The following is a 22118-nucleotide window of genomic DNA, read 5'->3' as shown; positions in this document are numbered from 1 at the left end:
CCACCGTGATAAATGTCGGGGCTTGAATGAGTGCTGTCGTAGATGGTGTTCGGTCTCATTCGGCCGGCATATGACAGGAATCTAGACCAAACTCAAGTCTCTTCGAGGGCGTGTTTACTTGTAAGAATGGCGTATTGTGCTTCTCCAGGATTATGTATCGCGCTGTGTGTGTCCTGTGAGATTCGGGAGACCAAATACACTGGAATAACGGTTGACTTCAACCTGAATTGCAAGTGCATAGTAAGGATAGAGCACTAGCTCAATGACGCTCCGAAGAATCGCCTTTGTATTGGGATAATCTTTCGACACTCATGCTTTTTGCTAACCATATGCACTCACCAAACCTCAACTACCTGACCATCCTCGTTCCTTTCCGTCTCCATTTTCCTCTTGCTAGTTGTGCCGTGCCTTGCCTTCCCACTGACTGATTGGCTCGCACCTCGCAACAACTCTCAATATTCCAACTTTATCCTTCCCTTTACCCCTGAGTAACCATCATCCTGTTTCACCAAGTTAGCCATGCATTCAACTACAGCTCTAGCAGCCGAGACAACCAACAGGAATTAGATACTTACCTCAGCCTTCCTCTTCCTTCCTCCCAGGCCATTCTCCCCACTCATGCCCATGCTCATCATACCATTGCTACCACCATCCGCACCACCAACACTCGTGCCATTTACCTCCTTATGGCAACTGGCATGGTACACCCTCTCGCCCACTTTCGTGGCGTCCATCCACACCCACTCCTGCGCCTCATCGAGCCACTTCATCTCGAATCTTTCCTGGCAGATGGGGCACATGTTATTGACTTTGGCGGAATCCTCGGGGACGGGGAGCCAGTTGAGGCCGTTCTTCTTGCCTCCCTTTCTACCACCACCGTGACCACCATGAGCCATGGCTTTCCCACCACCGCTATGGCCTCCCATCATATCCGCACCGGCACCTGGATAAACAGCGTTCGGGTTGTAAGAATTATTGAAGTTGGCCTCAGGGTCGTAATCATCATCGTCGACATCATCATCATAGTTAAGCGTGTCCTGTCCCGGCACACCCCCACCATGACCACCATGACCACCAGCACCACCGCCAGAAGTAATGTCAGAACGATGACCATGATCGATATCAATCGCCTCCAACGAATTCACCCAATCCGACTGCTCCACCCACCAAGACCGGTGCTGTCCGCGCCGCTCCGCGTCCGTCACCCGCTGGTGCACCCGGAAGTGCCAATCCATGTGCGCCGTCTTCTTGCGCCGGCCTTCCTCGTCGGTGCCAAATCGTCGACCGCACTGCGTGCAGGGGGGACCGAGGTCTTCGTGGAGCCGGTTGATGAGGTGCGGGCCGCGGTACTGCTTTAGGGTGTAGGTCCAGGCCGCGGCGGCGGGTGCTACTGCTACGGGGGCAGGTGCGGGAGCGGGAGTGGTGCCGGCAAGAAGACCGGATTGTCGGAGCATGGCGAGTAGAGCTGATGGGTTGGAGACTGGTGCTGGCGGTGCGGCCGCGGGAACGGTGGGAGGAGCGGAAGCTGCTGGTTTGGAAGCCTCGAGTGGTGGTGGTGCTGCGGCCGTGGCCATTGTGGGTGTTTGTGATCGGAGGACGGCCGCGAGGGCGGGCGACAAGGCTGCCAGGCTGCCAGCGGCAGCAGCGGGAACTGGAACAGGAGCTCCAGCTACCGGTGGTATAGCCGGTGGTGGTATCGGTGTCGCGATGGGAGGCTGTGGCGTGCCTGTCTGTGATGATGTAGGGGTGGCAGACTTTCGGGTAGCACCAGCCAGTAAGGCGGCGAGAGCGCCTTGCCCGAACAAAGAGTCTATCGACAGGGCACCTCCGGCACCAGCACCCAGACCCGCCCCGGCCGGGGCAGAAGGAGGACGTGCCCCCGGTACTTGAGGAGGAACAGGACCAGCAATGACTGGAGGTGTTGGGGTAGCGGTGTATGGAACGGGATAGTGATGAGGCGCGGCGACAGGAGCAACGCCAGCAGCAGCGGAGGCGGCAGAAGCGCTGCGCATGTTTACGGACAGTTCAGTGATCTTTTCTTTCACGAGCATTAACTGCTCCTGCGGCACATCTGGCCTCTGAATCAAGGTCTGCAGATCCAGCAAGGCCTTCAGTCTAGTTTGTTTACCTACGTCCAGCGGATCTCGCGCAAACTCGGCCCTCTCTGCAACGATGAGCTGCTGGATATCGTCTCTTAACCTCTCTATGCTTATACCCTGGTGAGGAGCTTGGGGCTGGTGATAGGGGGCTCCATACGGAGGCTGGGTGGTAGCCCGAGGAGGAAGCACATCGGGACCCTGGGAGTGTTGTCAGTATCAATGTACAAAAGAGATGGAACAAGGGAAACGGGCACATACGTTGTGAGGGCGCATAGGGAAGGCCGGGTTTCCTCCGTGCGGCGGCATATGTCCGTTAGGAGGTGGATATTGCTGTCCTGGTTGTTGTGTCGCTGGTCGGACATTTGGAGGAGTTGGAGTATCTCTGTGAGGAGGGGCTGGGGGACGGGCTCCGCGGAGCATATACTGCTGCCCTTGGTAACTGCTCTGGTTGACTTGAAGGGCAACGTTCTTGGCCGCGATCAAAGCGTTCTCGATCGGTTTAACCACATCGGGAGGGAACACAGGCTTCGTAGATATCGAGCCCGGCACTGGCTCCTTCCAGGTCTTCAGCATCTCGTCCATCTTCCGCCTGGTTGGGTTGTCGACTTTGGTATAGGCGCCCATAAAGATCGAGTAGAGCTTGGGCCCGAAGTATAGGGCGTATGGTGTCGGGACATTCTTGACCACCGAGTCGAGCACATAGAGTGCCGGTAGTGTTCGTGGAGGTGGAACCTGGGTAAAGTATTAGACACATGCGTATAGATGGAAAGTGGTGTTGCTCATGGGTCTCAGATGTCTATGATCGCGGTGAATAGGCGGCGTACCTTTTTGATGTGGTTTGTCAAGACGTCAGCGATGGCCAAACCATGGTGGGCGTTCTCTCGTGCAATATTCGTCAAGGTCGCGATCTCTATCCTTGAGTTTACGGTCAAGTCCTCCAGGGCTTGCCGGTAGTCCTCGGCAACATCAGCAGCTTCGTCGGACATTGTTGAAAGCGTCAACTGATAGAACAATGAGACAGACGCAAGGTCGCGCGTCAACTATGGATAGACCTTTTAGATTCTTGGTTTGTGTTTGTCGCAGTAGACTGCTTGCGCAGAAGGGAATGCACCACCACACGGAGATATGCTCAAACTGGCGCAAGTCTTTTTCTCCTGGTCTTCAAGTTCGAAGACGGAAGAGGCAGATAGTTTATCTTCTACCAGAAGTCACGACTTGATCAATTTGTGCCTTGTCTTGTTTTGTGTTGTCCTTGCTTCTTTTCCCAAAGCGCAATCCTCCACGGCCTGCCTCTATTGATGTGTCACCCCGACCACGATCGACGCACCATTCGAAGCGTGCTTCTTGTAGTCAATGCTCGCCGGTATACAATTCTCTAGATGGCTGTCAAGAGGCGACAAGTCGCAAATGTGGCGCGAAGAGAACGGCAGAAAAACGGAGGGGCAGAAACCGTCAGATGAATGGGCTGAGATAGCGTGGTGATTCGGTGGTGATGGGCGGGTGAATTGCTGCTGAACTGGCGATTCTTTGACGGGTCAATTCGGAGAGGTCTTTGTCCTCTTGGTTGACCGGGGGGGTTGTCGAGAGAACAGCTGCAGAGCAGACACTTGTCGCGGTTTATGTACGATTTGCTTGGATTTACAATTTCGAGTTGCAAAGTGGAAGGAGGGCGGGAAGATTGGTGACGAGAAGAAGTCGCTCCTCCCGTCCTCGCAATCCAGGTTGCTTTGTCTGCAAAGGGTGGACACTGGAGCCACTGCAGGCCAAGAAGTGCGTGAATGTGCTTTGCGATAGAGGTACGTACCGCTAGCCTGCCGCGACACGAGTGCATATCTTATCGGTGTGCACAGGCCACCCACCCTTGCCTGAGCTTATCAGACCAACAGACGTTCCGATGCCCAATCCATCATCATCATTACAACTCCATGGGCTATGTGTAGGTCACGGATGGAACTGAGTGCAGACTGATTTATTCGGATAAGTCATCTCATTATGTCTTTCTGATTCTTGTAATGCCAATACGCATACCAATCTTCATATATTTCAGCCAGCATCTCGGACATTTCCAGCTTTCCCTTTTCGTGAGTCGTATCTTCTTTCGAAACTGAACCATTAACTATGTATTCTCAGTTCTTCCTCATCATGGCACCTTGGCCAAAAATACAAAAACGCCTTGACCATATGCAGAATCTCTCATACTTTGGGTATTTTAAAAAGAAAGAAAAAATGAAAAGAAAAGGGGGGGAAAAGGAAAATGCTAGCTATCTTCAGAAGTCCCGTCGTTCATATCCCAACCCATCTCATATTATACGACCCATCATCCCCCAGCCCGCCAACCCTTAAAACCGGGACATGTTCGCATCGCTATACAGACTCGGGCTCCTCCTACCGCCGTTGTAGTAAGGGTGTAGCACAGTCGGCGGTCTCTGGACGTTCGGCGAGACGGGGCTGGAGCGGTCATTTTGAGGTGGAGGGCTGATGTTTCTTCCTGAGCCGGTGTTGATAGGGAAGCGTCCACCACTGCTTCTGCGGTTGCTGCGGAAGCTGTCGCCGCGTTCGAGGTCGACAGCATGATCGGCGGATCGCTTGCTGTCCGCGTTCATCTGAGGAGTGGGCGCCACCACCCCAACGCTGGGGATGGGATCGCTAATGACGGGGAACCTGCCGGATTTGCGGAAGTTCTTGGGGAACGCCGCCTTGGTCCACCTGTGCGCCCGCGCCTTGAAGGTGGTGTCCAGCTCCGGCTGCTCTTGCTCCTGCACCGCCGGGGGGTAGTAGTGGTTGTTCACCGCGGGTGGCAGATCCTCGGGGTAGCCGCTCTGGCTGCTGTAGTAATCCGGGAATGGGTCCTGCTTCTCGATGATGCCCTTAGCTTGGTCACCGTGGCTGCGGATCATTCTGGCCGTGATTCGTCTCCGGATCTTGCCTTCGCCTTCGGAAGTGTTGAAGATGAGCGAGGCGACGACGTTAAAGACGCCGAAAGTGAGGGAGAGGATGCCCGAGGCGAGTACGAGGCGCCACATGGCGAGTCCGAGGTTGTCCATGGAGTAGGCCGGCTTGACCAGATCGCCCATGATGGCGCAGCCCATGACGACCATGGCTAGACCGAGCCATACCAGCGAGTGAGTCGGGCATAGGACGGGCCAGTTCCTGGCAAAGAAACCCCGGAACGACCTGATGTTCAACTCGGAGATGAACAGAAAGATGGCGACAGCGAAGACGAAGAAGTGGGAAGCCGTGTCGAAGAAGTCGAAGCGTCCACCAAGGCCGGAGAGGACGATCATGATCCAAGAGGACGCCATGGCCATAGCGAGGCCAATGAGGGTGAGAGCTCGAAGTCCATTGAGGACTAGGTAGCCGGTACCTTTGATCGTGGGAAGCATCTCGGGATCCTCGTATTCGAGTGCTGATTCTGGGTTCGGGTCAGTCCTGTCCGGTACAGGGAACTGGTTCTCGCCGTCGTGCTGCTCGTGTTCGTGCATATTGACTCACAATGAATGGCTTTATGAGACCGCTATCGTAGCCTCTGACCTGCAGATTGCTATTTCTTGTGTTTTTTTCTGATGGCGGAATCTGGCTAGCAGATGTTGATGGTGATCTTTTTTCTCTGTCGAAGAGTAGGGGGGAAGAATCCGGGGGAACAGGTAAGCAAGGAAAGGCGTAAAAAGTAAGTAGAGACCGTAGAGGTCTGGGTTCTATCGAGGATTTATGTAACAATAAGAAATGAATGGCTAAGGATGGCTCAAGGCCATTGTCTCCCAAGGACAATAGGGCTACGAGTGGTTGAATAAAGGGAGCGAATTGTTCATACGGATGAATGGGGAGTAGGTGGACCACATGCAAAGCACACAATGGGGAGCCTACTGATATATCGGACGGCAGAGAAGTGACACACCCGTTCTTACAAAGGCAATGTTTCGTCGAACAATAGGATTGAAAGATCGACGGTCCAGCACATGAATAGACACAGCAAGGATCTGGGCCGTGGGTGTTTCTAGTGTTTCGTATGGGTCTTTTTTTCGAAGAAACTCTCATGGCCAATGAAGCAGTAGGCGCTCAAGGAGTCAAGTCGTCCCACCTGGGATTTGAGTATTCTGGGCTGAGCCGAATGTGAGGACCCGTGGGATAAGGTTAAAACAGACCAGTCAGATCTGCTTGCCTCAAAGTTTCTTCTCTCATTCTGCTCCAGCTTCCCCAGATATCTGGCGAGCTAGGAATGGCTCCACGGCCTCGACGTTTGAGCCAGTCGGTGGACGCAAGGCGGCTCTCACAGCGCATAAAAAAAGACGTGCAGATCAACTCCCATCCAATGCCCCTGCAGCCGCCTCTTTGAAGCGAGCATGTTTGCAGGGAGACGGCCAAGGATGTTGCTCGATGGTTGTCGGGGTTGATTTGGACAGTGACTGCACGCATCTTCAAGTTGGGGTGAACTCACCGGGTCGATTGGTTGACGATCTTCGAGGCCCGTTTCAGGTCTGCACCTGGCCTTGGTACCTTGTTGTCCCAAGTCCACGTGGAAATGCCTGCCCATTGTGCCCAAACAGATGCTCTAGAATAGCAGCAATGATTTGAAAAGCAGATGCGAAAAGTCGTAAAATCGATCTGTATTGTGGTGCTCAGGTCACTAGTCATGTCAGGTCCGATTCCTCTCCTTCGTTCATGGAAGATATTTGGATTTCACAACTGATGAACAGAGCAACTGTCCATGGATTGCGTGCGTTCGGGTACTGCCGAGGTGGCGCTAGCAATGAATGCTTCATGTGGGTCCTTTCACTTTGCGCGTTCCTGATCGTCCAAGACAGCGCTGACAAGATCTGATATCAAAAGATAAAAGTTGAAAAGTCAAATTAACAAGAGGCTCAGATGTCCCTACATATATCAGGCAAGGCATCGTGAGAGTTTCAAGACTTCCGCATGGCATCGAGGTGTCGAGAAGGCCTTGTGAGTTGTGACTGCTCTCGATTGTGCCCGTCTCTCTTTCTCCCAAAGATGGTCCGGCCCAGCAACTACAACCATCCAGCGGTATCGGACCTTCTCAGTGACTCAAACATTAAAGTCGTTTTGAGAAAAACGAACCGACGGAGCACAAGCCGAGAACAAGACTGATCTCCCGACTTCCCGATTTCAGTCCCCCGCGCTTACACCCATCAATGACCCACCGCGCCCGAACCCAAGCGCAGAGGTGCCAGAGCGCAGCGGTGTTCTTAGCAAAGCTGAAAATTTGATTGGTCATGAGGTCGCGCCCTGACCACCAGGCCTCTTTGTCCGACCCCACTGCAGCATGTCCGCCCGCCGAAGCGCCCAGAAAGGAACTCTCTTGAGTGGGTCCAGTGGCTCCCTCACCTCTCAGCCTCGCACCTCATCAATGCAGCGGGCTCGTGCCTCTCTTCCCCCGACTAAGCCAAACCTTTCGAAGTCTTCTCGGATCTCCTGACCACCCGGGGAGCATTATCGAGGTCCTGGGTTTCTGGCCTGCAGGGGTCAGTACTAGCTACAAAAGTTACTTTTGCGCAAGACTTAGAAAATTATACTAAGCGCTTACTAATAATATTTGTACTATTGTACTTCGCTTACGTTATATTCCCGTAGTTTTCCCGCGGCTGCTACTAGCCCCCTAAATTTCGCGCGACCATGACCATAATAGATATTATTACTTACTACGTTTTCTATTATATACTATATAATACTATTAAGGTATAACCTTATATTAATTACCAATATACGTACTTATTTATATATTAATAATAAGTAAGTTATTCATTGTTATATATTATAATTCTTTACTTATATATTAATTACCGGCCCGATACGATCCTAATATAGGACAATAGGGTAATAGATTCCTTAATTTTAATTAATAAAATTCATTTTGGCCAATTATTTATAAAAGTAATTACCGACAATATTACACCTAATCCTACTTCTAATATACTTAATTAATTTATTCCCGAAGTATTTAACAAACCTATACGCTTTAAATACGTAGAAGACGAAAACTCGTTACTACCTAACTCCTTTCAAGTACTTTCTTCGCCTCCTTTTATTATAAATAATAAAATTAATTATGAAGGTAACCGCCGCGGAAAACGGAATTACGAACCCTTTAGATTGATTCTAGTAATTATAGGGTGACTGAATAATAGTCTTTATATTCTTACAAATATTATAAAAATCCGTCGGCGTTATTAGGAAGTAGGAACATTTATAATATTAATTATTAAATAGGAATACAATTAGCGTTGGGTTTTATATATTTATATTAAACAGGAAATTTAAAAGTTAAAAAGGGGGTTAAGAGAATATACGGAAAAATTATAATATTATTACCGTATATATAAGGACGGTAAATAATTAAATAGTAGGATTAAAAAAACGTTTAAAAATATCCGTTATTTAAGAAGCTATTATTCTGTACGCTTTAAACGGGTAATTTATAATAATAATTATAAAATTACTATTTTCGAATGGTATAATTATATTATAAACTTTTATAACTAAAATAATATACTAATAATTATAAAAAAATATATTACGTTTCTCCTTTTAGTAAATTACTTTATTACAACAATAGAAAAAATAATCCTTAAGCGTAACTATTCTACTTATAGAGAGCGGATAAATCGTTATAGAGGTCGTTATTTTACTACCTAAAAGTTCGCTAATATTATAAGGTCCTTAAAATTTAAATTAGAAAAAAAACCGCGTATCGCTAATAAAGAAGATTTTTTTATAGTAGAATACGAAAAATATTTTTAAAAATTTAATAGTTTTAATAATTAGAAAGTTAAATATGTTTTCCTTCCTAATTTTAACTTAGAAACGAAAAAAAAGAGGGATAAACTTATTATTAGATTAGTCTTTATAAAAGAGAATTACTTAGAAATTTTATAAGAACGTAGCGTAATTATGATTATAAATTTAATATATAATACAACCTATTTTACCTTCTTTTTAATTACAATTATAGTACAAGATAATTGCGGATTAAAGCTTTTTATTACTTTCTTTTTACATTTAATTAAATTAGCGAAATTATTAGAGAATATATAAAAGGATTAATCGAATAATATAGTAATTTACAGGGCTAAACTTTAAAGTATATAATTATAAACGATTTAATAGCGGAATAAAAGGGTATATGGCTTATTTCAATATTACTTACTATAGAATAAATATAGTCGAAGATTTATTATATAAAAAATATTTTTAAGCTACAATTTATGAATACTTCTAAAATAATACCCGTACTTTACGAATTATAATTATAACTTTATATAACTAATCAATAGAAGAAAACTACTTCTAATTTATTAACAAGGCTATTATTTATATTAATTTAATATAAATCAAGTATTTACATAGAAATTAATAAAGTTATATTAAATATTAAGCGTATTAATTTAAATATACGGTCCCGCTATGTTTATAAATGAATATTATAAATACAATTAAATCTTAGTATACTTATTTAGAAATTATTAACGCTATTTCAAAGTAAGAAATAAACGCATTATATAATTTAATTAGTACTTTCTATATAATTATTAATAATGTATACAATTATTTTCGTTATATTAATAAATAGCAATCCCGTTTAAAATTTTATTAGGGACCGTTTATATTAGTTTTTCCAGAATTTAGGTTTAATAAATTGCTAATTTACATATACATTTTCGTTTTTCAATAATATTATACTATTAAAGAATAGCAGCGTAAATAATAACCCCTTAAATTTAAATATACTTATATACTTAGTTAAGAAATACTATTATTAAAAGAATATTTTAATAAATACAATTTATCCTGTGTCTTTTTAATTACTAATTCGCTAATAATTTTTGTTTAATAATAAAATAGAAAATAAAGAGCCGAATATTATCCTTATACCCGAATAACTACCGCTTGAAGAGAACGATTTTTTTAAATTATAAGATCTAAGACTTTAGAATTTCGAAAATAACCCAATAGGTATTAGTAAGCGCTTTATAAATATACTATAATATAAATACCATTAGTTCGCTATTTAACAACTACTTTATATTTATATTTGGTATTACTAATTTTTATTTATTTATTACAATTTCTTTATTTTATTCAATTAATTAGTCTTTAGGTTAAGAATAGATTCGAAGTTTATAAAGAAATTCGTATACTATTTAAAATTACTTTTAATTATATTATTAATATACTTCGAAAGTATAAATTAAATTCTTAAGAAGTTAATGAATAGTTAACTACAAAGGTATAAGAGATTTTAGATTTTATAAAGGCTAACAATAGCGGTCTAAATAAGTTAGACCAGGTATTACATAACTTCTACTTTATAATTCGAAATAGTATTAACGTTATTAGCGTTATTAGGATAGAGGGATTAATTTAGTTGTTAAATAACGTGCGGGTTAAATTGTAGGAAAAATATAAAGTAAAATAGGAGAATAGCCTACTATTTCGCTACTTTAACGTTAGTATTTAATTTTTAATTCTAAATTCTTCTTTTTTAATTCAATTTTCTTAATAATTATCCGGAATTTTTTTTTTTTAATCTTTAAAATCCTTAATATTTTTTTTATGAATATATATATAGAATATAACCTACTAGTTCGCTACTTTAACGTTGGTACTTAACCTTTAATTCTATATTCTTCTTTTTTAATTCGATTTTTTTAATAGCTATTTAGGTTTCTTTTTCCTAATTTTTAAAATCCTTAATATTTGCATAGGTTTTATTTTTTCATTTTTTAAAAAGAAATTTTATTTTTTAGTATCCTCTTTTATTAATATATTTGATTGTATAGGGTTGTTATTAAATATTTATAAGCTACCAAAAAGATACTTTTTAGATGTGCATTTAGAGTAGTATAAATTTAGAGTTTTTAGACGTTTTTTAAGGTAATACCCTTTAGACATAGGCAATTAGTAAAATATTTTATAATATAGTATAGTAAATAGTATAATTATAATCTTATGTTAGGAACTATATTTTTATATACGTTATTAATAATTATTAATTATAATTGCTTATAATTAATACTTAAGTATTATATTTAGGTAAAATTTAATAAAAATATTGAATATATATTTATTATACCTTACTTAATTATTTTATAAAGTTTTGTAATTTGTATCGTAGTATATAGTTATGTATTTAAAAGAATATTTAAAATACTTATAGCATATTAACGAGTTACTACCCCATATTAATATTTTATATAAGTAATAAGATAAAAAATATTAAAGTATTTTAAATTCGTAATAATAATTACAATACAATAAATTCGTTTGCACCTTCTATTTCTACTTTTTATCTATACCTTCTATTTATACCTTCCGTTTAGAAATCTATATAATATGTTTAAAATAAATTTATTTAAATAAATATTCCTAATTAAGAAATCCTTACTCCTTTATACTTTTTTTCGTCGCGCCTTTTTGCCTTCTTTCTTTTTTCCTTTTATAATTTTACAACTACGAACTTTTATACATATCCCTTATATAATTATCGCCTTCTTAATTTTTATTAACGTTATTTACGTATATATAGCGAATTCTATTACACTACGCGTTTTTCCTACTATTATAAATATTTATACCTTTTTATTAAACGAATTTAAATGGTAATTAATATAGACTTTACAATTATTTAATATATAATTTAAATTTATTGAAATACCCCCTAATATACGTATTAGTAATAAGAGAGTAAGCGGAAATAAAGAGAAGGGAATTCTAAAGAAAATTCGCGTAAAATAGCTACTTTACTTTCCCGTTATTTTCCAGAAATTAATATATAGTAGAAAGATAATAAGGGATTGGAAATAGAGATAGAGAACGCGCCTACCCCGAATAAGAAGCCAACGAAAGAGTCCGGTATAGAAAAGAATTTATTTTATAGCGTTTACATTAATAGAATTATTAATAATAAAATTATCAATATTTAAAAAATACTTTAATTAAAAGGGTATAAGAAGTACTTATTAAGAATATACGAAGGGTAGTTATATTACCTTATATAAGGGTATAAATTAGACTTTCAAAGTTTAATTATTATTCAATAAATATTAATACGCTTAGGTTCCGTATTATATTATTCTTAACTTAAAGGCTTAATAAGAGAAGAACCGTACTTTGAAATTAAAAAAAATGTATTAACGCTTTTTATAACTAAGGTTAGAATTTCGTTAAAAAAATATATTAATATAAGAAGAATAGTAATAGTATTATTATTACCCCTTTAATTCCCGGCCCCGCTACTTTCCCATAAATTTTTAGTACCGTTCCTTACACTTCGGTTATTAAGAAGACTAAAGAAGAAAAATATAGAGAAGCGAAATTAGAATTCCTTAAATATTAAGTATAAATTACGGAGAACATAGCGGATTTAATTTATTTAATATAAGAAGTTATTAAAAAATTAGTTTAAAATATATACAATATAAGAAGAAATTTCTAAATTTATAATACTAATATAGTAAGTTTAAATAAAAAACCTTTTAAAATGCAAGATAATAATTAATTAGTTATTAGGCCGCTACTATTTGTTTTTTTTCGAAAAAAACTTCAGGTATATTTTTATTTAATAAAAATTTTAATAATAACGAAAATATAGGGGGGAAATCCTTTAACAACAACAATTATAGTAACGAGCGTAGTAAAAATAGTGTAGGTAAACTTAATAAAAATAAATTTAATTAGAATAAAGTTAATTGGAATAAGGTTAATAAGGTTATTAATAAGCGTAATATTAATAAATATAATATTAATAAAGGAAAGAATATAAATATTAAAATAGAAAATATATAAAATAACGAATCGTTAGAGTATTATTTATTAGTAGCGTTTCCGCTGCTTAAAGGCGCTTTTACCTATTTTTTTACGTTTTTTTGCTTTTATATAATTTAATTACTTTAATGCTTTCTTATACTATTAGAGTACCGGAATATATAAGATTAATTTTAATATAACGAGAAAAAAGAGGGTAATATAACGACGATAACTTTAATAAGAGAATTCTTTTATAGTTATTATAATCGTTAAATAACAATGCTGGTATCACTGTTATAATGCCAGCCCGCGATGCGTATGTCAGCCGGCACTAGCCCGCAGTTTTAGCGCGTATTACCCGTAGTGTTCGCGCGCTAAGCGCGATTGCGTACGGGATTTAGAAATTACAAGTGACATTGGTGTTTGTCCGTGCGGTGGCTAGAGTTAGACGGTGCACGTCCGAAATAGGCTTAAACTCAGGACCTCTTTAACGACCCCCGACCACCCACCCAGTTTCCCAATTTCTCCTCATCGCGCGATCTTTCCAGGGAGCACAACAACCGCCCGACCGGGTCTACGGACTTTTGAAACGCTCCTTAATTCTATTCTTCGACCTCGCCCTGCTTTTACCCGCACGCGCTACTTTCCGCGTCTAATTTCTTCGCTTCGTCACCTCATCCTTTTACCGCCAACCCAACCACCACACGCAATGTCCCGCGGCAACCAGCGTGAGAAGGCCCGTGAGGCTAACCTCAAGAAGCAAGCTGCTCAGGTATGTCTTCCCAACATCGAAGCATGACATCAACCAAGGGCTTTGCTAATGTCCGCCTTTTCCCCTGCAACAGAAGAAGGTCAACAGCAAGAGCGGTACTGAGATGCAGCGCGACAAGGAAACTGTCGCCGCCCTCATGAGGGCAAAGCAGGCGGCCGGTATGTTCTATCCTCTGCGTCTCCATGCTATCCCCCGCCCGTCATGACACAAAGTCACCATCTCTTCGATCATCGTCATCGCACTGATAGCCCCCTTCCAGCTCGTCTTTACGCCCTTGCTGACTATCCTTCTCCCGCTTAGCCGACGCGAAGAGGGCTGCTGAGGCTGCCAAGAAATAAATTGCCATATCAAACAGCCCAACTACCAACGTGGTTGGAGGACATACGAATCTCATCAACGGGAACTCGTTTATCTCGATGCGCGATTATCTCTATTCACCTCATACCCATCAACGAAACGGACGGACGAACGAACGAGCAACTATCTCCATAGTCTACAGCGACTATGAGCAGTTGCGAGAATGCCCCCGTGTTTATCAACCGGGATCGGTCTTTCCATCCATCTTTATACCGTTCGGAGTGTTTTACGGCGTCACAGACCAGGGAGGAAGACTTGGGGAGTATCTTGATTTATTGGAGCAAAGCTTGGGCATTCATGGCGTGAGCGTGGGAATATCATCTTGAATTGACACATTTTCTTGGAACCACTATCAACCCCGGAACGCTTTTCTCTGCGTGGGCCGATGCATGCTCGGTCGGCTATGGTTGTCCTTACCACCTTTTTGCATGTGTACAAATTGGCTTGTCAAACTTCTGTCTTTTGACTGACCTCACTGTCGCAGCTCCTTTGTTGATTCTTACGGCATTTGAGAAACAAGGTAAGAACAAAGGAGGGACAACATTTCGCAAAAAAGAAGATTTATTAATGTGTGTAACGCTTCCAGCGACATCCAGAATACGACCCAGTCATATGCGATCAACTGACACGCTGTCCCTTGCCCCTTTATGCGGGAACTGATAATACAAGCCAACTCGCAAACAACATCCCCACGGGGAAGGCGTGCTTGGTGACATGATCAGCACGGTCAAGAAAAGTTAAAATATACAAGTAGCATAGTTGATACTACAGAAAAAGAACATGGCATTCCCATCTCTATCGCTGACTTCGTCTTAGACACTCCGAGCATCAGATGCTTGCACCCAAGGTGTTTGCTTAGGCAGCAGGAGCACCAAGAGCCATGGCTCTAGGAATCGAACCTTGAATGAGGTCAGCTTCTAGTCACGGATAATCGAGGTGCAGGCGAATTACTCACCACCAACGCCACCAAAGGCGTTCACACCCTGGGCTGCCATGTTGGGGAAGGAACCGGCAGCGCAAGAGACGGCGCATACGCACGAACCGTCCGCGGCAACCTGGCCGACACCAGTCACGATGTTTCCAGTTGCCTGGGCCGCGCCACCAGCCACGGCCGTTGCGGTTGTATCACCGCCAACGGTCGCGGAGGCAGAGGCGGAAGGAGCAGCGGAAGGAGCAGCGGAAGCCTTGCCGCCGGTAATGCCACTGTCGGTGCCAGTGCCATTCTGCGCAATGGCCTGGGCTTGGAACTGAGCCTGGGTCTTCTCGGCGGTAGGGTTGATGGAGAAGACCATGCCCTTGCCGCAGTGGTTTGCTTGGCGGCAGTAGAACCCTGGGATGGTGTTAGCAAGACGAGTCGGTCAAGGAGGTGGGAAGAGAAAATTGGAAATGGGAATAACATACAGAGAGGAGTGTCAACCATGACCTGCATAGCAACCTGCGGCGGAGGGTTGACGGTGTTGTTGAGATTGGCCTGGAAACCCGAGTCCATGCCTCCCGGGAGCGACACACAGGGCTTATCAAAGGCTGACTGCGTCACGGTGTGGTTCTGGCTGAGGAAGGTGAAGATGACGGTATCGCCCACGGCCGCCTGCGTCTGCGCCGGGCTGAAGGCCAGGCCCTGCGGTCCGCCGACCGTGACGGTATGCGTGGAGGCGGCTCCTCCTACCGGAGCAGCGACGCCAGCGGGCTCGGTGGGAGTCGCGGGAGCGGCGGAGGGCACGTTAGCAGCAGGAGGTGCTGTTGCTACCGGGTCGGCGCCGCCGGCGGCACCGTTGACCACCATCGCGGCTTGGGTGGCGGTCACAGTGACGGTCTTCTCCGAGTTGATGATGGTGGTAGCGGCACCGCCGCCCAGGTTGACCCAGAGGAGGTTGAGCTGGGCATTGAGGCCTGCGGTGAGGCCGATGAGCGCCGCAAGTTCGGCAATCTCCTTCTCTGTTGCCTTCTTGGAGTTTCCCCCGTTGTTCTTGTCCTTGTTGTCATTGGCGTTGGCGTTGCCGTTGTTGTTCTTGTTGTCACTGCCCTTGTCGCGGACTTCAAGGGCGATGTCTCCTCGGTGGACGGCGGGGTAAACTTTCTGAGCGACCTTTCCGAGAGCGAACGGGGCCATGCTCAAGGCGGCCAAAACTGCTGTCGTAGCCTTCATCTTGGGTATCTTGTTTTATTCTTTCTTCTGGTTCCTTCTCGGTAAACTTCTTGTTCCCTTCTGCTTTGCAAATGACGACGAGTATTATCGAATATTCGTGAGAGAATTCGTCTCTGCCCTATCGACCGGGAAAGGGATGCGCTGGAGTGCGAATATGAACGGCAAGGTATGTAAGTCTGGATATAATGTCGTACGTATAAACAATTGGCGAGTCCCTGCTCGTTGTTGATAGTATAAAGAAGCGAAGGTTGCAACAGGAAGAACGAGAGAGAAAAAGACTAGAAAAAAAATGAGTGGAACAGACACACACACAGAGAGGAAGAAGACAATGGATGAAGAGAAAAATAGGAAACAAGTCCCTTCTTGAGTTTTACGTTTCGAAGTTTCGGAATCCCACGATTCCGGGGATGCAGCATGAATGAACGTAGCAAGCCATCCATTGCTTTCCATCTCAATCTCAGTCACACTTGACATTCGGCATCCGGGGCGTCAATGTCATGGCAACAACTATGACAGGGTCCCTTGAGATAGACTACTAGTGGCCAGAAAAAGGAGGTTGTCACGAAACATTTTCCAGGGATCAGTGGACGTGACGGAGGCGTTGAGTTTCCGTACTTGGCTTATATGGGAATGGCTACATAGTAGTTGGGAAGCCTGGGATAACGCTCGGTTCAATTTGTTTCCACTAATCCCTGACGCAATTGTCTGGATCTCTCATTATGGGTGCTATGGAAGGTTATGGTAGTATGTATAGCTCAGCCTCGATTCAATCCGGGGTGCGTGTTCACGGAGGACGGAGATGGGAAAGATGCGGGGAGCCAGGAGGTGTGCTGTGACAGATTCGTCTCAGAGCGTGTTTTGGCTTTTTGCTCTGGGCGAGCGCTTTGACGTAGGTTGATAGGGAGGTACTTCATCAGTTTTGAACAACCACCACTTTGACGACGTTTTGTCTGAGAATGAAATTTTAATGAGATTCAGTTGACTCTCAACAAATGTTGTTCTTATATTTCGAGAAACAAAGGACAAATAGCAATTCAAATGAGAAGGTTTTGGAGGAGTGAGTCCGCATGGTCAAGTCTCGCCCTATCTAGTAGCAAGCGAACCGCAAGGGTTGAGGTGGTATCTGTAACGGGCAACCCATTGGCGCTTAGCTCTCCCCTTTAAGACTCCAAAGAAACTGTAGAGGAAACCCTTTCAAGTTCTCCATGACAAGTTCTCTGCGCTAATTTTCATGCCTTTGGGTCTTGTCTTTACGTTCAGTTCCGATGTTCATGAGCGGATTACTGAGAAGTAATGTGTCCTCTTGACAATACTAAGTCAAACAGGTCATGTTTATACACTACCTCTACGAACCTTCAACGGCTCAGTTGGGAGCATGTAGTTTTACGGCGTTCATTCTGCGGTAGAGGTCAAGATCGAGATGAAAGGCCCACTTGACGTCGTAAAGCAACTTGCGGATGTTTCTTGGGCCGGTCAGAGGTAACTTGGCTAGACGGGCTGACAGAGTAGCGGGTATGCTGCCCCGGTTCATATCAAGCTCGGTGATGTTGCGTGCCTCTTGGTGAAGGAGATTGGGCTTGGAGTATATCAGTCAAATATGTAGTAAAGGGAATGGGGCATCGGTCATATATGACAGCTATCTACAACGTCTTGATTTATAGCTTCATCACCGACCTATTTCCCAATACTCATTAGGTGACCGTACAGCAACCAAATGAACGAACGAGGAAGGCGACAAGAGTGTTTCTCTATAACCACGACAACGTAGAAATAAAAGGCTATCGGTATCGTTGAACCCCGTCAAGCCCGGCTTGGGCACGGAGTTGTTCATGATGGAACACAGACCGTCGCAAGTGGTTACCTTTGGTAGTCGATCATGCAGCCTATAATCGATGTTCCGCTCCACCGGCATCCGACAACAAAAAATGTTTAAGAATGTGGGTATCATTTCCGTTTTCTCCTCCTGACATTCCCCCTTGCTGTGGTTGCGTAGGTAGTTCCCAGACCATACATACCACGTGGTCGTGGATGGTGCTTGGTAGAAACAAAACGCGACGAAAGTCACTCTAGCTCGTCGACGACTGACTACTTCTGTGCCTGTTCCTGCAAAGCCTTTTGTTTCCCTTCATAAAGACCGGTGTAGTAGCCTGGTGAACGAAACAATCCTAATTAGCCATTCATGTTCACGTTCATGTCCAAGCAAAGAGTGTGGCCTGGCTTGAGGTTTATATGACACGTACCTGCGTAGTACCATGACATCAAGAGCTTCTTGAGCTCTTCATCTTGCACAGAGCCCAACATCAGTTGGGGCCCGGGACCGGGTAAGCTCGTCGCGGTGGCGGCGGTAGGACCAGCAGCAGCTGCTGGTTGCTGGCTTTCAACGATCTATTCCTTGGTTAGTCTGTTCAAGCTGACGAAACATTGAAGAGATGAATGAATATTTATTCGGTTGACTCACCTTGACTTCAACAGCGGGTGCCGCGCCGTCCTCCTCCATCTCCTCTCCTTCTTCTACCTCCTCTCCCTCCTGCTGATGGACATCTGTAGCAGCACTAGGCTTGGCATTTTGATCCCTGGAAAAATGGATCATGCTTAGTCTCAATTTGTTTTCCACTTTGGAGGTTTTAGGGATGAAGGAGGATCACAAACTTGAAGTCACCAGCGACACCCTCGGGAAGTGCTGCTCCTTCGGCGTGTATGCTGTGATATTTCTGTTGTGCAGCGCGTGGTTAGCTAACCCTCCTGATAATGGGTGGACTTGAGAGTTCTTACCTTGTACTCTGCCAATGCCTCGTTCCATGAGTTCACTAGGGCAGAGTCGTCCCAGATCTCATCATGGGATGCCATTGCTGAATTGAAAATGAGGTGAGACCTCTGCGTTTGTGCGTTGGTGGTTTGCGAAGGGTGAGATGCTGTTGCTGCCTGTACCGATTGTGGGAATCTTTGGTGGTGAAAATTGTTAGTGCACCCCGCGTCCCGTTTGCAATTCACCATCTTCCTTCGTCTCTCCTCTAGCGACCCTACCGCACAGGCCCTCTATTACCAACTGTTTGCAACTCGCTGTCCCATGAAGAGAGTTGCGCATCAGCTGCAACAACCAGACTCGTCGTCAACAGCCTGGATTTATGATCATTGTAGGATTTAGGACTGAGCTGAGAAATTAATGGTTCGTTGTCGGAGTTCTATGAGAATCCAAGTCCGACTGGCGGGACCCCGGAAAACCTCCGCCGTAGGGCAGAGTCGGACACGGCGGGACGGGGCCGAGAGTGGACCACCACGTTTGTTTTCCGGCGTCCCTCGGAGACACCTTGACCTTTGGTACCGCCTGGCATTAAGAACGGGATGATCGCAATTGATCCTTACGTACTCGTTTGCACACTGAGATATGCCAGATGAAGAGGGGAAGCCAACGCCTGGCCGCGCCTTGAACGCTGCATCGTCTCGGAAATACGGAGATCAACGTGCTGATCTAGCAATTCTCCCAAGCCCTAGATATCTCTGCGAGTCCGATGACCGGGTACCTGACTGAGATGGGGGGATGGCACTGGAGAAGTTTGGAGAAGAAGCTATAGCGTGGGGAGAGAGTGTGGGGTACATGCTATAGCCTAATCGCTTCCCCGCGATCCAACAGGTACAAAGAGCTAGAGCTCCTCCTAGAGCTTCCCATCTCGATATCTTTCCTCTTGAAATTTCTTGATATTCCTTCTCCCTTAGTTTCTCGTAGTCAAAACTTCGAGAACTTAGACCAAATCGCGAACGGTCCACCAGCTCGGTTCCCCGTCATCCCTCGGCCTCACCAAATACAGAAGCTATGTCGTAAGTGGAAACAGACCACTCTCACTCACTGCCATGTAACGTCACCAGCTAACTCCAGAACAGGTCTTCACAGGTTCGGGAAATCCTCGCCATTCCTGATCATCTGAGAACACAAAACTCACCGCAGAGTGTCACAGAATCATTACATTGGTATCGACGTCGGAACAGGTTCAGCCCGAGCCTGTATCATCGACTCGACGGGCGACATCAAGGCCCTCGCGGCCCAAAACATCAAGCTATGGACGCCTTCCTCGGGCTATGAAGGCTCGCATTACGTATGTGTGAAAACAAGATCTACCAACTCTGAAACTGACGCCTCATCCAGGAACAATCAACGACAGACATCTGGAATGCCATCTGCTACTGCGTGAAGCAGGTACTGGCCGAGTCCAAAGTGGACCCGAACTCGGTGAAAGGAATCGGATTCGACGCCACATGCTCGCTGGCCGTTTTCACCCACGACACCAACGAACCTGTTCCCGTAACCGGTCCGGATTTCAAGAACGACGGCAATGACAGAAATGTCATCCTGTGGCTCGATCATCGCCCTCTGGCGGAGGCGGACAAAATCAACAACACCAACCACAACTTGCTCCGTTATGTCGGCGGCAAGATGAGCGTGGAGATGGAGATCCCCAAAGTCCTCTGGCTCAAGAACAACATGCCGCCCGAGCTGTTTGCCCGCTGCAAGTTCTTCGATTTGACGGATGCCTTGACCTACCTGGCGACTGGGAAGGAGACCCGAAGCTTCTGCAGCACTGTGTGTAAGCAGGGGTTCGTGCCCGTGGGCGTCGATGGTAGCGTGAAGGGATGGCAAGAGGACTTTTACGAGACCATTGGTCTGGGCGACCTCGTAAAGGACAATTTTATGAGGATGGGCGGTGTTGACGGGGTAGTGAGTGCCTGATCCGAGAGCGGACTGTTTACGAAATGGCTAACCATTAAATAGAACGGCTCTTGGATGAGCGCTGGCGAGCTTGTTGGCGGCTTGTCTGAAGAGGCAGCTCAACAGCTTGGCCTGCCCGCTGGAATTGCCATTGGAAGCGGTGTTATCGACGCATACGCCGGGTGGATTGGAACAGTTGGAGCCAAGGTCAAGCTGTCCCCTGACGCCCTCGACGACAGTGTAGCACCCAACGACGTATCGCAGGCCTTTACCCGTTTAGCTGCCGTTGCTGGCACATCGACCTGCCATCTCGCCATGTCCAAGGGTCCGGTTTTCGTACCCGGAGTTTGGGGCCCGTACCGGGATGTTTTGATCCCGGGCTATTGGATGGCTGAGGGAGGTCAGTCGGCCACAGGCGAGCTCATGAAGCACATGCTGGAGACTCATGTCGCATATGACGAAACCCTCAAGGAGGCCGAAGCTGCTGGGAAAAACATCTACGACTACCTCAACGAACACCTCAAGGAAATGGCCAAGAAGACCAATGCGCCATCCATCTCGTACCTGGTCCGCCACTTTTTCTTTTACGGCGACCTCTGGGGTAACCGGTCGCCCATTGCTGACCCCAACATGCGTGGCGCCATCATTGGCATGAGCAACGACAAGAGCAAGGACGGCATGGCTCTGTTGTACTATTCCACAATGGAGTTCATCGCTCTCCAGACGAGACAGATCGTCGAGGCCATGAACGCGGCCGGACACACCATCAAGAGCATTTTCATGTCGGGCAGCCAATGCCAGAACGAGATTCTGATGGACCTGATCGCCACGGCGTGCGACATGCCCGTTCTGATCCCGCGTTACGTCAACGCGGCGGTGGTGCACGGAGCGGCCATGCTGGGAGCGAAGGCGGCCAGTGCCAAGCCGGATGGCACAACGGAGCCTCTGTGGGACATCATGGACCGCATGAGCAAGCCGGGCAAGACGGTCTGGTCCCGCGGTGATCCCGCTGAGAAGAAGCTTCTGGATGCCAAGTACGAGATCTTCCTTGACCAGGCTAGGACGCAGCAGGAGTATAGGAAGAAGGTTGATGCGGCCCTCAAGGGGTCATCGCTCGAGGGTCAAGAGGCCAACTAGAGGAGGATACGTGATGTTGCCAGGAGATATAGAACTGGAATTGGCGTGGAGTTGATTAGAGTTACGTAGTGGGCAGTAAATCAATAGACTTAGATGCCAGCAAGTAATTCGGTGCCGATGGTCAGGATGATGATGCCTTCGTTA

General features: G+C 45.3%; 6 protein-coding genes across 6 annotated transcripts; 2 read left to right on the top strand and 4 right to left on the bottom strand.

Annotated features, from left to right (window-relative positions):
- Window positions 1–168: 168 nt before the first annotated feature.
- B0H65DRAFT_200997 (uncharacterized protein) lies at window positions 169–3279 on the bottom strand. Its single transcript, XM_062821786.1, has 4 exons — window positions 2924–3279; window positions 2358–2831; window positions 576–2297; window positions 169–500 (listed from the first exon to the last, which is right to left on the bottom strand). Exons 1-4 carry the CDS (start codon window positions 3083–3085, stop codon window positions 453–455), a joined length of 2406 nt encoding a protein of 801 aa, XP_062681869.1. The 5' UTR covers window positions 3086–3279; the 3' UTR covers window positions 169–452.
- A 948-nt stretch (window positions 3280–4227) lies between these two features.
- B0H65DRAFT_200976 (uncharacterized protein) lies at window positions 4228–5906 on the bottom strand. Its single transcript, XM_062821785.1, has one exon. It carries the CDS (start codon window positions 5579–5581, stop codon window positions 4439–4441), a length of 1143 nt encoding a protein of 380 aa, XP_062681868.1. The 5' UTR covers window positions 5582–5906; the 3' UTR covers window positions 4228–4438.
- A 7663-nt stretch (window positions 5907–13569) lies between these two features.
- On the top strand, window positions 13570–13970 carry B0H65DRAFT_548982 (putative serf family protein; the record flags this gene model as incomplete). Its single annotated transcript, XM_062829622.1, has 3 exons — window positions 13570–13632; window positions 13706–13790; window positions 13933–13970. 3 exons carry the CDS (start codon window positions 13570–13572, stop codon window positions 13968–13970), a joined length of 186 nt encoding a protein of 61 aa, XP_062681867.1.
- An 874-nt stretch (window positions 13971–14844) lies between these two features.
- B0H65DRAFT_548981 (uncharacterized protein) lies at window positions 14845–16135 on the bottom strand (the record flags this gene model as incomplete). The annotated part of the gene is made up of 3 exons (XM_062829621.1): window positions 14845–14888; window positions 14945–15319; window positions 15391–16135. 3 exons carry the CDS (start codon window positions 16133–16135, stop codon window positions 14845–14847), a joined length of 1164 nt encoding a protein of 387 aa, XP_062681866.1.
- A 2085-nt stretch (window positions 16136–18220) lies between these two features.
- B0H65DRAFT_548980 (uncharacterized protein) lies at window positions 18221–18982 on the bottom strand (the record flags this gene model as incomplete). Its single annotated transcript, XM_062829620.1, has 5 exons — window positions 18221–18282; window positions 18376–18520; window positions 18594–18708; window positions 18785–18846; window positions 18908–18982. 5 exons carry the CDS (start codon window positions 18980–18982, stop codon window positions 18221–18223), a joined length of 459 nt encoding a protein of 152 aa, XP_062681865.1.
- A 964-nt stretch (window positions 18983–19946) lies between these two features.
- On the top strand, window positions 19947–22019 carry B0H65DRAFT_574101 (FGGY family of carbohydrate kinase; the record flags this gene model as incomplete). Its single annotated transcript, XM_062830568.1, has 5 exons — window positions 19947–19951; window positions 20015–20024; window positions 20089–20226; window positions 20277–20846; window positions 20901–22019. The coding sequence occupies 5 exons, from the start codon at window positions 19947–19949 to the stop codon at window positions 21972–21974; spliced, it is 1797 nt and encodes a 598-aa protein (XP_062681864.1). The 3' UTR covers window positions 21975–22019.
- Between the last annotated feature and the right edge of the window lie 99 nt (window positions 22020–22118).

This window comes from Neurospora tetraspora (assembly GCF_033439725.1).
Source record: "Neurospora tetraspora strain CBS 560.94 chromosome Unknown B0H65scaffold_4, whole genome shotgun sequence".
NCBI classification, from domain to species: domain Eukaryota; kingdom Fungi; phylum Ascomycota; class Sordariomycetes; order Sordariales; family Sordariaceae; genus Neurospora; species Neurospora tetraspora.
Note: the sequence above shows the minus strand (reverse complement) of the source record. Positions and strands in the feature narration are given on the sequence as shown.